General features: G+C 37.4%; 1 protein-coding gene across 2 annotated transcripts; it reads left to right on the top strand.

Annotated features, from left to right (window-relative positions):
• The first annotated feature begins 5148 nt into the window (after positions 1-5148).
• Positions 5149-14314, top strand: LOC105639237 (Enhancer of polycomb-like transcription factor protein). Of its 2 annotated transcripts, XR_002285014.2 has the most exons (7): positions 5149-5388; positions 5558-8169; positions 8612-10381; positions 11548-11803; positions 11908-13088; positions 13270-13327; positions 13997-14314. XR_002285014.2 is itself a non-coding variant. In XM_012223216.3 (5 exons), the coding sequence occupies exons 2-5, from the start codon at positions 5629-5631 to the stop codon at positions 12483-12485; spliced, it is 5145 nt and encodes a 1714-aa protein (XP_012078606.1). In that variant the 5' UTR covers positions 5149-5388; positions 5558-5628; the 3' UTR covers positions 12486-13216. The 2 variants fall into 2 exon arrangements, 1 of the variants encoding a protein (XP_012078606.1); XM_012223216.3 differs by lacking the exons at positions 13270-13327; positions 13997-14314 and having other exon boundaries at positions 11908-13216.
• The last annotated feature ends 480 nt before the right edge of the window (positions 14315-14794 follow it).

Genomic DNA, 14794 nt, shown 5'->3' with positions numbered 1-14794 from the left:
CACCGCAGGCCTATACTGCTCAAGCATCTTCTTCTGGCTATGCACCTACGGACATTGATGCTGCTATGCAAAGTATGTCTCTCAATCCACCTGAAGAACCTTGGCTCATGGACACAGGAGCTACCTCGCATATGACATCTTCTTCGGGTACTCTCTCGTCTTATTTTAATTTGAGCAGTAAAAATAATGATGTTATTGTTGGTAGTGGACAGAAAATACCAATTGCAGGATATGGGCATGCTTACCTTAAACCACCCCACCTTCCTTTATGTTTATCTAATGTTCTCCATGCACCAAAAATAATTAAAAATCTAGTCTCTGTCCGTCGTTTTACTATTGATAATCATGTCACTGTTGAGTTTGATCCTTTTGGGTTTTCTGTGAAGGATTTATGGACGGGGAGTCTTCTCATGCGATGTAATAGCGTTGGGGATTTATATCCCATAACTAGCAGTTTTCCTTCAAGTCTCTCAAAGTCTTCACCATTGGCTTTTGTTACCTTGTCCGCTGATTTATGGCATCGTAGATTGGGGCACCCGGGACCTCCTCTTTTACAATATCTTCATAGAAATAAATTCATTGATTGTAATTTTTCTTTTTCTAATAGTTGTCATTCTTGTGTTTTTGGGAAACAAGCTAGATTACCTTTTTCAGATTCCAATTCTAATACTCTTATGCCTTTTGATATTATTCATAGTGATGTGTGGACTTCCCCTATATTGAGTTCTGCTGGTCATAAGTATTATGTTTTGTTTCTTGATGATTATACCGATTTTTTGTGGACTTTCCCATTAAGCCGAAAATCACAAGTCTTCCAAATTTTTCAATCATTTTCTGTGTTCATCGAGACCCAATTTGGTAGGAAAATTAAGTGTTTACAGTGTGACAATGGCAAAGAATATGATAATAATCAATTCAAACAATTTTGTCATGTGAATGGTATGAGTTTTCGATTTTCATGTCCTTTTACATCCTCTCAAAATGGGAAAGCCGAACGAAAAATTCGCACCATAAATAACATGGTTAGAACATTACTTTCTCAATCTTCCATGCCTCCTTCTTTTTGGCCTCATGCTTTGCAAATGGCTACTTATTTGATCAATATTGTTCCTCACAAAAATTTTAATTTTTCATCTCCTACATCTCTCCTTTATGGCCGGGTTCCATCTTACAGTCATTTACGAGTTTTTGGGTGTTTGTGTTTTCCTTTGTCTCCCTCTCCTACTATTCATAAACTCCAACCTCGTTCTACATCTTGTGTTTTTCTTGGTTATCCGCCTAATCATAGGGGTTACAAGTGTTATGATTTGTCCACAAATAAAATCATTCTTTCTAGGCATGTTTCTTTTGATGAGTCAATTTTTCCCTTCGCTTCCGTCAAACCTCAGTTTCCGTCTACCTATCACTTTTTGGATGACAGTGTTCATCCCTTATTACAATATCATTTACAAAACTCCACATCTTCTCCACCTCCATTGTCATCTTCTCCTTCACCTATGGTCACACAACCCGTCCCATCTGAAAATGTTTCTCCACAGCCACCACAACCTGTTACATCACCACCTCCTCCTGCTCCAGTCCGAACCATGACCACCCGCAGTATGCATGGCATCACCCGTCCTAAGAAGCATTTTAATTTGTTTGCTTCTTCGTCTTCTTTCACCCTACCTAATAGCCCACTTGCTGCCCTAAATGATCCAAATTGGAAGGCTGCCATGATTGATGAATATGCTGCTTTAATTAAAAATAAGACGTGGGAGTTGGTACCCCGTCCTACCAATGCTAATGTGGTTCGGTCTATGTGGGTTTTTCGCATCAAAACTAAGTCTGATGGTTCTTTTGAGCGATACAAAGCTCGTCTTGTTTGTGATGGCAGGTCCCAACAGGTTGGTGTGGATTGTGATGAGACTTTCAGTCCAGTTGTTAAACCGGCTACCATTCGCACTGTCCTCAGTCTCGCTGTTTCAAAACGGTGGTGTATAAATCAACTGGATGTTCAAAATGCATTTCTGCATGGAAATTTAAGTGAAACAGTCTACATGTATCAACCTTTGGGATTTAAGGATTCGACACATCCAGATTATGTTTGCCTCCTTCGCAAATCTTTATACGGTTTAAAACAAGCTCCACGAGCTTGGTACCAAAGGTTTGCTGATTATGCTCTTACTATTGGTTTTATTCACAGCAAATCTGATCATTCACTTTTCATTTATAGCAAGGGGACTGATTTGGCGTATCTTCTTCTCTATGTTGATGACATTATTCTCACCACTTCTTCAGAAAAGCTTCGGCTATCTATTATGTCTTTGCTGTCTTCAGAGTTTGCCATGAAAGACTTGGGTCCTTTGAATTACTTTTTGGGCATCTCTGTTCACCGAAACTCCTCCGGTTTATTCCTTTCTCAGCGTAAGTATGCTGCAGAAATTCTTGACAGAGCAGGCATGTCCAGTTGCAAATCTGTCTCGACGCCTGTTGACACCAAGCCGAAACTCAGTACTGATTCTGGTTCTTCATGTGATGATCCTCTCTTATATCGTCGTCTAGCTGGTGCACTTCAATATCTCACATTCACTAGACCGGATTTGTCTTATGCTGTTCAACAAATTTGCTTACATATGCACAATCCAACAACGGCTCATATGAGTGCTTTGAAGCGAATTTTGAGGTATCTCAAAGGCACTCTTTCTTATGGTTTGCACCTTTCGAACTCCCCTTTTTCATGTCTTACAGCTTACTCCGATGCTGATTGGGGTGGTTGTCCTGATACTAGACGCTCCACTTCTGGCTATTGTGTTTTTCTTGGTGATAATCTGATATCTTGGTCTTCTAAAAGACAACCAACATTATCACGCTCCAGCGCTGAAGCTGAATATCGTGGAGTCGCTAATGTTGTTGCAGAATCTTGTTGGCTTCGCAATTTACTATTGGAGTTAAAGGTGCCGATTAGCTTAGCCACATTGGTCTACTGTGATAATGTTAGTGCAGTTTATTTGTCTAGTAATCCGGTACAACATCAGCGAACAAAGCATATAGAGATGGATATTCATTTTGTGCGTGAAAAGGTTGCTCGTGGACAAGTCAGAGTTCAACATACTCCATCCCGATTTCAGGTGGCCGATATTTTCACAAAAGGCTTACCACGAATCCTGTTTGATGATTTCAGATCCAGTCTCTGCGTTCGTGAAGCTCCCGCTCTGACTGCGGGGGAGTGTTAGACTATGTACTGATGTATATTTTGACTATGTAAATTGAGTTAGTGGTATATTTGTAATTACATAATACTACACATGTATATAAGCTTATTCTAAATGAATACACGCGGGGGGATTTCCTATACCGCCCATGAGAAATCCACTGGTGGCTGACTATTCAAGAAGGGGAAAAAAAGAATTAAAATATTAAATAAAAATGCGAGAGTAGAACGTAGAACAAAAATATTTTAGAAAAAATAATTATTACATCCTTATATGTATTGAAATATGATTAGTCAGTCCCTGTATTTTTATAAATTTTTTTTAAAATTCTATATTTTCATTTCGTGAAAAATATTTAATCATTTTATCTATTTTTGCCAATTCGGCCAATAAATCAATAAAGACTAAAAATTAATGTTATCCTTCTGTATATTTTACCAAACAAATTTCTTCTTTATTGTCTTCGTTACCAACTCACCATTAACTTCATCACAACAACTTTATTAAAAACTACCAAAATATTCAAAATCAACAAAGTATTCATAATCAAAATAAAAAAAAAATAATAAAGGATGTATTCAATCAAAGATCAAAATAAAAAAAAAAGAAAACAAATACATCCAATAAAATATCTATTATTTATCTACTACTTTAAGTGCATCTCTCTATTTCTCGTTTGAATACTAAGCCTCGTCTCTGTATCCTATAGAAATTTAAATATGTATCTATGGCAAAGATAAATAGATTAGGAAAACAAACCACAAAATTCCCTAAGGACAAATGCTACAAACACAACAAATATACAAATAAGCCATAAACAAATACACTTCTGCCATGAAACAAACTTCAAAGTATACCGTAGAAGAAATAGGGAGGCATATACATAAACAAAACTATATTACCTCAAATGAATATGGAGATGCAAGGTTGAGGATACAAAATATATATATTTTCAGTGAGATTAATTGGGTATTTTGAGTAATTATGGAAAAGTTAGATGGTTGAACTATAGAAATAACAGATCAAAGAATGCCATAGCAGAAAAAGATTAACTGTTTATTCAACATAATTTGATCCAAAGAAGAAGATGAACTGACAAAAATACAAAAAGGTATTTCTGAATTAATTTTAAATTCTCTGTTTTATGATCTTTTTTTCACTTAACAAACAGAAAAAATTAGAAAAAATCAGACGCAAGAATTAATTTTTTTTGACGGAATGAAAATACAGAGACTTTAAAAAATATTTTTAAAAATATATGGACTTATTAGTTATGTTTTATAAATATAGAGATGTAATAGTAACTTTGTCTATATTCTAAAAAATATATCAAAATTGTAATTTATGGTTTCTTAAAGTGTGAAAAAATATTTATCGTATGAATTTTTGAATGAATTTTAAAATTTTGCTTTGGGTTAACTTTGCCAGCGGTGGTAGATACGTGAGTGGCACTTCAACCGCTGAATCCGAGCGGTTCTCCATCAGAGAGAGTACCTTTATAGCCTACTGTCCCACGAGTGGTTCGTGCGTTTTCTCAATGGCGCCTCTTAAGACTTAACTTAAAAGCCTAGTGGCATTCACGATATTTCATAAAATGCTGTGCCTTATTTGTTAATACGTAAAAGGGAAAGAACAATTATATTTTTCGTTTCCTTTCCCAAATATGCTTTTTTTCGTAAAACCAAGTCGCTTAACTGCCACACAACTCTCATATTAATTTAGAATCTGGGCCTTCCATGTTTCAACTTACTCATCCTGGCCGTAGATATATACCTCCTTTACCCCGAAATTTTCGATATTCATTTATTTATCATAGAACTTGGATTACCCAAACAAAATCTCAACCATACCTTCTGAATCTTACGGTCAGTAGTTTGACACGTATCTCAATAGAAATGAGTCGTTTATTTTCTATTTTGTAAATTCATCTACTTTAATTTTTATTTTTGTTATTTTCAATCTAAGCCCTCCCTCTTTGGAAACCAAAAGAAACCCTAGCTCTCCTCCTTCTCTCACGGTTTAAAAAAAAAAAAAATGGAAATTTCAAAAATTATCTAGAAATTAATTACTAAAATCAACAAATCTGTTAGGGTTACAATTCGAAATTCACTGATTCAAGCCCTATTTCATGTCTTATTCATGTAATGTTCACGGTTTGCTCGATAAATCAGAATTTGGGGGTGGTTCGAACCAGGTACTCATGCAATTTTCTTTTTATTGTTGTTAATTTGTCAATTTGGATTTCAGTTGATGTTATATTTGTTAGCTAGGGTCTTGATCATCGGTTTATGAGTCATTTATGGGGATTTTGATACTTGAGAATTTTTTTTAAGTGATTTTTTGTGTCATTATGGTTTTTACAGATCTGAAAATGTATGATGGGATTTGAAAATTGGGAGTTTCGGGTATTGGTGTTTGGACTGAGGCATTGTTGATGGAAAATAGAATAGGAAGTCCTCATGAAGCGGAAATTCCTAAGAAATCGAGATCTTTGGATCTCAAGAGTCTTTACCAATCCAAGGATTCAAAAGATGCTGGAACTAAGAACTTGAAAAGGAAGGGCAGTGTAGATGTTAGCGGTGTTGAGAAGAGACATGAGAGGAAGAAGAGTAGAAAAGCGGTTTCCATCAGTAGTTTCAGAAAAGTCAATGGCAATGGCAGCAAAAGTTTGGAGGAAGTGTATAATGGCAGTCTGAGTTCAGGTTCACATGATTCAAAAGATTTAAAGCCGGGGTCGAATCAACGTGTGAATGACAGTAGTGGGTTTAGTAGCATTTCACAAACTTTAGATGGTAGTTTTATCCAAATCCCTAGGCGCAAACGTGGTTTTGTAGGCCGAAGAAAAGTTGAGAATTTTAGTCAAGTATTGAAGCCTGCGGGGCTGTCTACTGATAAAGCAGGCGATGTTGACAAGCCTTCTAAGATTGCTGGCAGAGATGTGAAGGTTAAACAGAAGAAAGGCTCTGATGATTTTAAAGAAAACAGAAATGGTGAAACAAATTCTGGTAGGCATTTTGAGGAAAAAGACAAGCTTCCTGATCTTCCTGTTGTAAACAGTGGTGATTTATCTGTGAAGAAATCTCTCAATGGCCATTATGTTGAAAGTAATGGTGATTCATCTTCAAAAAAGTCACTGCGGAAACGGAGTAGGAAGAGGAAGGATTTGGCATCTGATGATAAGAGTGTCGCTAAGGAGGCTGAGCCATCGATTGATACTTCTGTTAAGAAGAGTGATGATTTGCAAGATGATGATGAGGAGAACCTTGAAGAGAATGCAGCAAGGATGCTATCATCACGGTTTGATCCAAGCTGCACTGTTTTTTCTTTGAATAGCAAAGGCTCTTCCTTGCCTTCTACAAATGGCTTGTCTTTTTTATTATCGTCTGGTCAGGAGTTCATTGCCCAGGGGTCTAACTATGTCTCTGGATCTGAATCTGCATCTGTTGATACTGCTGGTAGAGTATTGCGACCCAGGAAACAGCACAAAGAGAAGGGTAATTCAAGAAAACGGCGCCATTATTATGAAATTTTTTCTGGGGACTTGGACGCGTATTGGGTGTTGAATAGGAGAATTAAGGTCTTTTGGCCTTTGGATCAGAGTTGGTATTATGGCCTCATCAGTGAGTATGATAAAGTGAAAAAGCTTCATCATGTAAAATATGATGATCGGGATGAAGAATGGATTAATCTCCAGAATGAGAGATTTAAACTCTTGCTGCTTCCTAGTGAAGTACCAGGTAAGCCTCAGAGAAAAAGATCTGTGACAAGAGTGAAGCGCTCGAATGGTGAAAAGGGAAAATTGAAGCTCAGCAAAGAGAAGAAGAAAGACTCCACTACAGAGGATGATAACTATGTAGGGAACTACATGGACTCAGAACCCATCATCTCATGGTTGGCCCGAACTACTCATAGAGTCAAATCTTCCCCTCTCCGTGCCTTGAAGAAACAGAAAATGTCTAGTCGATCCTTGACGTCTGTGACTTCATTGTTGCCTGATGAAACTGTAAGCAGACACGACAGCTCAGGTGCAGGTTCTCAGAACAGGGATAAAATCAACTTACCTGGTAATTCTGCCTTTGCAGATAGATTTGCTGCCGGTGGAAGGATTGGTTTGTTTCCTACGGAAAGTCCCATCAATTCCAAAGATAGGAAGCTTCGTAATGATAACAAGGTTCCTGTTGTTTACTATAGGAGGCGATTTCGGAATGTGAGCAGTGTGCTACATAACACATGTAAAGACAATCATGTCTCCACTAGCTTACCAGACGCTGATGCTTCTCTTGGCCCTGTCATTGCTTCTGGAACTTTGGTAAAACAAGCTATTTCTCTGAGAAGATTGAATCCTGATGAAAATCTGGAAAGGTTGGATACTGTTGAGGTTTTATGGTTGAGTGATGTTAGTGGGCTTCTGAAAGTAAATGTTCAATTGGTTGAATCAAGACAGTTGTGGTTTCAGTTAAACCTCCCATTGGTTTCCATCTGTGATTGCTTGTTGGGCATGGATAATACTTGGTTCTTTCATATGTTATTACTGCTTCAATATGGTACGCTGATGACTATGTGGCCGAGGGTTCATTTGGAGATGCTTTTTGTAGATAATATTGTTGGATTGAGGTTTTTTTTGTTTGAAGGTTGCTTGAAGCGGGCAATAGGTTTTGTTTTCCATGTCCTTGATGTATTTCATCAACCTAGTGAGCAGGGAAAATATGCTGACTTGCTGTTGCCTGTTACTTCAATCAAGTTCAAATTCTCTTGCATCCAAGGTTTCAGGAAGCAGCTTGTGTTTGCATTCTACAGCTTTTCTGAAGTGAAGAATTCAAAATGGATGCACCTGGACTCTAGGCTCAAAAGGCATTGTTTGCTTACTGAGCAGTTACCTCTATCAGAATGCACTTTTGATAACATTAAGGCACTTCAAAATGGAACCAATCAGTTGGTCAAGTCTTCTGTTTGCGGTTATCCATGGAGAATTAAGGTATTTATTTTTTACACATGTATCAAGATGGGCTTTTAGATTTCACTTAAAGAGTTGAAAATCTGTTTCAGAAACTCCCACTCTCCAAATATGTGTGTGTGGGTGGGGCTGTGTATCTGCAATTTTCTGTATGTCTATCATATTCGCTTCCGTTACTCACTGTTTGCTCAGTTGCTGTTTTTCTTAATCCTTGCTCTTGGACTAATAGTCTGAGTGTTGAATCCGTGATACTTGATATTATCTCATCAAATAAATTGAGGCCAACAGCATTTGGTTGGTCATAGCACCCTTTTTCACTATTTCATATTTTTATGTATTTATGGTTATGGCTAAGCATTTGAAGCTGGTGATTCTTCTTCTTTTATTATTATTTTTTTTTCACACCAAGATTGGTCGTGCCGCTAATAATTGGTATTAACTGCTGTGAATTTACCATATTCAGGGTCCAATAAGGAGGTCTAGGCAGTGTACAAGTCTTGCAGGTGTCTCCAGAGATTCCACTTATGTAAATGCCAATTCATCTTCTGCATATTTTGACAAGTCAGATGGATGGTTCCCTCCATTTGCACTTTCTTTTAGTGCTGCACCCACTTTCTTTCTCGGTTTGCATCTTAAGCTGCTTATGGAACATAGTGTGACTCACATCAGCTTTCAGGATCATGTTTCAATAGAGCATCCAGATAATTCTGATAGTTTGCTAGACGAATGTTCTAGTGTGGAGGACTACTCAAACAAAGATTCAGAAATTACTTCTTGTAATAATTTCAAGGTTTCTTCCAGGGATGCTAATTGTGATGAATGCCTATCTTGTGGTAAAGCTGAGCCACAAGCTATTGGCATTTCTGCTAACAGTGTTGGAGATTGGATGACGTCCTCTCCAAATAACTTTAATAATGTTGCAAATGTTGGAGCTGCTGCCAGCTCCAAGGATCCTGGAAAATTTGCAAGTGATGCTATTGACGTGCCACAGAAGCAGTCATCGCATCATTCAGGTTCAGAACAGCAAGGCTTATCAGTGAAGCCAGCTGCAGATAAGTGTAGTACTGGTTCTCATTCCCTTCTGAATGGTATTACTGTTGAAATTCCACCAGTCAATCAATTCGATAAGCATGTTGATAAGGAGTTACATGGCGCCCAACAATCTACTGACTTGTCTTGGAATATGAATGGCGGCATTATCCCCAGTCCTAACCCTACTGCTCGCAGAAGTACCTGGCATCGAAGTAGAAGCAGTTCTACATCTTTCGGATACCTTGCACATGGATGGTCAGATGGAAGGGGCGACTTTGTTCATAATAATTTTGGCAATGGACCGAAGAAGCCACGAACTCAGGTATCTTATGCATTGCCTTTTGGGGGTTTTGATTACTGCCCAAAGAATAAAAGCCATTCTCAGAAAGCGGTTCCACATAAACGAATTAGGACGGCTAGCGAGAAGAGATCATTGGATGTTTCTAGAGGTTCTGAAAGAAACTTGGAGTTGTCTTGTGAAGCAAATGTATTAATCACACATGGTGATCGAGGGTGGAGAGAAGGTGGGGCACAGGTTGTGGTAGAGCTTTTTGATCATAATGAATGGAAGCTTGCTGTAAAAATTTCAGGCACTACAAAGTATTCATACAAGGCACATCAGTTTCTGCAGCCGGGGTCAACGAACCGATATACACATGCAATGATGTGGAAGGGAGGAAAGGATTGGATATTGGAGTTTCCTGATAGGAGTCAATGGCTTCGTTTCAAAGAGATGCATGAAGAGTGCCACAATCGGAACATCCGTGCAGCACTAATTAAAAACATTCCTATTCCTGGTGTTCGCTTGATAGAGGAAAATGATGATGGTGGAATTGAAATTCCATTTTTGCGGAGTTCATCTAAGTACTTTCGGCAGGTTGAAACTGATGTTGAGATGGCTTTGAATCCATCAAGGGTGCTATATGACATGGATAGTGATGATGATCAATGGATGTTGAAAAATCAAACTTCTTCTGAAGTCGCCGCGAGCTGTTTGTGGGAGATCTCTGAGGAAATGTTTGAGAAGACAATGGACATGCTTGAGAAGGCTGCATATTCTCAACAACGTGATCAATTTACATCAGATGAAATTGAAGAGCTCATGGCTGGTGTGGGCCCATTGAAAGTAGTGAAAATTATATATGAGCATTGGCAGCAGAAAAGGCAGAGGAAAGGGATGCCTTTAATCCGTCATCTCCAGGTTCCTTCTGAATTTCTTTATATTCTTTTTTTGTTTATATGTTGATCCTAAGAAATGCATGGCATCATTTTTGAGCTTATTCGTTGTAAATGATAATTGAGGCTAGGTCCTTGGCAGAAAGGCTGATTGTTCAGTCGTGCCAGAATGATCGGGTTTATAATATTGAAATAGTTAGTTTTGAACTACATTTGACCTTTATCTCCCTTACCTATTTCCTATTTTCGTTAAGCATGATAGGTCCCAAAGTGGTTTTAATTCGCAAATTTATTTACCAAAACACCTCTGCAGAAAGTCTTGATTCTTGTCTATAACTTGTTTATTATTGCAATTATTATATTTAAATAATTGGTGGGTTGTATCCAGATAAGAAGTTAGCATGGATGATCCTGTGATTGAGTCAAAAAAGTTGAAGTTATGGAAGATGTAAATAAGGAAAAAAATTAAAAGAGGTGAGAAGGGAATGAAGAATCAAATTCATGGGGAGAAGGGAGCATGCAGGGACTTCATTGACTATAACTAGCTAGGACTACAACTATAATATCATCTTTTATGTTGACCTATTTTTAAACCCTAAACTCTCAATAAGTACTGAGATTTGGCTCTATGGTACGAAAATTTAGATGGATATGCTAGAATATTTGAATAACAAATGCATTGTTTGAGTCCTAATACAGATATAATCTGATAAGTTCGAATTTGAATAATGGTCATGCATTGTTTGAGTTCTATTACAGATGTTGTCAGATAAGTTTGAATTAATGGTTATAACTCATGCTTGGATAGTAGGTTCAAAATTAATACCCTTCAATTGTACAATGACTGACTCATGATTTGGGTGAGGATGTTTGATGGTGTGCACATCAGTATGTAAAATAAAAACGCGTGACACCTCCCATAGCGGCATCATATTCTTTGTCTCAAAAAATTCACTGTTTTGTTCTGATTTCCATTTGGTAAAGAGTGATGGATTGTTCCTGTATGATGTCAAGAAAATTCACTAGGTTTTTCTGACTTCCTTTTGGTTTTATCTTCACCATATAATGTGCTTGTGCACTGATTATCTATGCATCCTCCCTACCCGTCTTTTAAACACCCCCCCCTCTTCCTCTTTAAGCACATTCTGTCTAACATGAATTTTTTTTGCCGGTTGCATGGGCTTTCTTCAGCCACCGCTATGGGAAAGGTATCAGCAACAGGTGAGGGAGTGTGAGCTAGCAATGGCTAAATGTAACACTGCCCTCCCTAATGGATGCCATGAGAAGGTTGCAACTACTGAGAAGCCTCCCATGTTTGCTTTCTGCTTGAAACCACGGGGGCTGGAAGTGCCTAACAGGGGATCCAAACAGAGGTCTCAGAGAAAAATTTCAATGTCTGTTCAAAACAATAACTTCCCAGGAGATCATGATGGTTTCCATGCTTATGGTAATTTTCCTTGTCGTTCTGCATTTTATTGCTTTCTTTCTCCCATTTGTTTTAGCTCATTCTAGCAAACTTTCTCCTTGGTTCAACTGTTTTGTTGCATCCAGGAAGAAGATTGAATGGATTTGCTTCTGGTGATGAAAAATTTGTGTATCAAGGACATAACTATGAACCTTTAGATGATTCTCCATTGTCTCAGATATCACCAAGGGTTTTTTCACCTAGGGATACAGGCGGCAAAGGATATTTTTCAATGAGCGGTGATCGGTATGATAGAACTCATATTCATAAACTTTACAGGAACAAGTCAAAGAAACCCGGAGCGTTTTTGTTTCCTAATGATGCTCAGATGGTTGCTTCATATAATCGGAGAATGTTTGACAAGAGAAATGGAGTTAATAGGTGGAATATGGGCTTTTCTGAGTGGCGAAGCCAGCGGCACTACCACTTAGATGGGCCTCCAAGCCATGGCCCTGAACAATTTGATAGTTCTGATCTTGATGAGTTCAGGTTGCGTGACGCTTCTGGTGCAGCGCGGCATGCACTTCATGTGGCTAAACTAAAGAGAGAAAGGGCTCAGAGATTGCTCTATAGGGCAGATCTAGCCATTCACAAGGCTGTGGTTGCCCTTATGACTGCTGAGGCAATTAAAGCTTCTTCTGAGGACATAAATAGTGATGGGTAGAATTAGAAAGCAAGATGAGATGATAAGGGTAGGGAAAATCTGCCAACCCTTCACCATGTGTTTCTGCAGCCAGAGAATCCAGTTCTAGAATTGAAATTTTTTGCTGGAGCATTGTGATGTTTCCTTTCTCCATGGTGGTGGTGGCCTCTGTTATGTAGCACTGATTCCAGAGGACTTATAATTGGAGGGTTATTGCAGGTGGAGGGGAGAACTTTTTTGCTTCTGCCTCCTTACGTTGTCATTGTTGTGACATTTTTGGTGTGACTTCACGGTGTTTCTGTCCACTAGTGTCGTTTTGGTATCCAAAGGAGCAGGTTCACATGCACGGACCCTGAAGGGGTGAGGGGTGTTTGGAATTTTGGCTACCGGTACCGGTCTTTGTACAGATTTTTTCCCCTCCTCTTCTCTTTTTTTTCTTTTTCTTTTCTTTTCTTTTTTTTTTTTTCAGTCTTAACCTTGATATCATAGTAGCAGTTGGCCAAAATAATACAACACCCCTATGAGTTGAATTACAAATTCCTGTCTGATTGAATGTTGGAGCATTCACTAGATAGATATGTGACAATGAGAACATGTCTCTTGAAAAAGAAGAGGGAGGATGCTGTAAGTAAATGATCTTATAAATTTTCATACAGATTTATTGAAGGCTCAGAATCTGTTGAAATTTCCTTCTCCTTGTATATTCTTGGCAATATTTTAATTGTCTTAAATCAGCAGATAAATTTTGAGAAGTTTCTGGCTACTCATTCTTATTTGCTTTCTTATTCTTGTCATTTAATTGCAGTATAGTTGCTTGGAAAAATATAACCATCGACTACAGATATGGACAGAAAACTTGACAGGTGAAGCTAGTTTAGATTCATTCATTGACAGTGACGATTATTTTGTGAATGATTTTCCTATTGTACATGTGTCGGCACCCTTTTAATTCTCAGATGTTTGCTTTGTGTAAAAAAATGACGAGCACAAACATCTTAACATTTTCTACAGGGCGCAAGTGCTATATATGTGTGTGTGTATGCCATTAAACTTATGTTACCTCTTTGTATTGCACTTTGATAATTGCAGTTGTGAGAGTCATATTGTCCTTTGTTGCTGTATGAATTGGATGATAATATTTAGCTGTTGGGTTTCTTTATAGTCATTGGCGGTGATATGAGAGTGATTTTCCAGGCCATTAGGACTGCTGTTGTTTCAGATCAATCAGTAGCACTAAATTGCCATGTTATTTTATTTTATTTCTTCAGGTTTCCCATTTTTTTGAGATAATAGATTTTCTTTCATCATCTGTTTTCCCTCTAGTTACTCAGAATGTTAAATTCCACTGAGATAATATATTTTGATGTGAACGGAACAATGTTAAATTCCAGGTCGAATTGTGTAGTTTTCTTGTGGAGATTGAGTTTAAGGATGGATGGTATTCTAAATGCTCTCAAGTTTTTTTTTTTTTTTTTTTTTTTTTTTTTTTTTTTTTTTGGAGTTTTGACACTGTAATTCTTCCACATTTTCAGATTTTGAGTTACGGATAGATGGTATTCTATATGCTCTCAAAACAATGTCTCGTTAAGAGCTGCAGTCCAGGACCAAGGGGTTGAATGGAGCAGTAGTCTATTTTTATTTTCAGCATTTAATTTAGTAATATCGTTTTAGTTTCTGAGAAGAAGATCATTAAGCTTTAGAACTACATCTCATAGCAGGAAGGATGCTCATTTTAAATGTTCCCGATTACTGGTGGAGTGAGTATGGGTATATGTGCAAAACCATTTGTAAAATAAAATCAAGTAACTTAAATTTTATTATTATTATTAATAAATGATGGAATTGAGAAATTTCACTCCAGATGTGACATTGTTTTAACAATGGTGAAATAGAAGTTATGACGGATTTTGTATTAATCGAATTGTCACTTCAAGATTAAAGGTAAATTATTTTAAAGAAATCATCACGAGTTGCTGGTAAAAAGAAAGTAACTTCCAAAATTTAATTATAAAAAACCATATTGTTAATACCGCATTAAAATCTCCATTCGTCCCAAAATAATAATGTATTCAAATTCACTTATATAAAAGAAAAAAAACGACGATTGATTCGAGCAAAAAGGATGGAGTTATTTTAATTAAAAGTCAAATATTTAATTTTTGTAATAGAGAAAATTCTCATCGAGAGCTCTTTTTCACGGAGGGCTAATATCCAAACACGAGTAATAATTTGGTTCCTTTCGGTTTATACAATTTTTAATTCTAATTAGATATTAATCATTGAGCTCGATATTTTTACTTTCCTCAAATTTTTCATAAGGTCAATAGCTG

Source organism: Jatropha curcas, chromosome 8, assembly GCF_041381405.1.
Source record: "Jatropha curcas cultivar XTBG-Jc1 chromosome 8, XTBG_Jcur_1.0, whole genome shotgun sequence".
Taxonomy (NCBI): domain Eukaryota; kingdom Viridiplantae; phylum Streptophyta; class Magnoliopsida; order Malpighiales; family Euphorbiaceae; genus Jatropha; species Jatropha curcas.
The sequence above is the reverse complement of the archived record's forward strand: the minus strand, read 5'-3'. Positions and strand labels throughout refer to the sequence as shown.

Bases quoted from the DNA above. Each gene is read 5' to 3' on its own strand.
- LOC105639237 (XM_012223216.3), top strand. From the start codon at position 5,629: ATGGAAAATAGAATAGGAAGTCCTCATGAAGCGGAAATTCCTAAGAAA. The intron at 10,382-11,547 runs GTTCCTTCTGAA...GGCTTTCTTCAG, and splicing joins CTTTAATCCGTCATCTCCAG to CCACCGCTATGGGAAAGGTA. The intron at 11,804-11,907 runs GTAATTTTCCTT...TGTTGCATCCAG, and splicing joins TGATGGTTTCCATGCTTATG to GAAGAAGATTGAATGGATTT.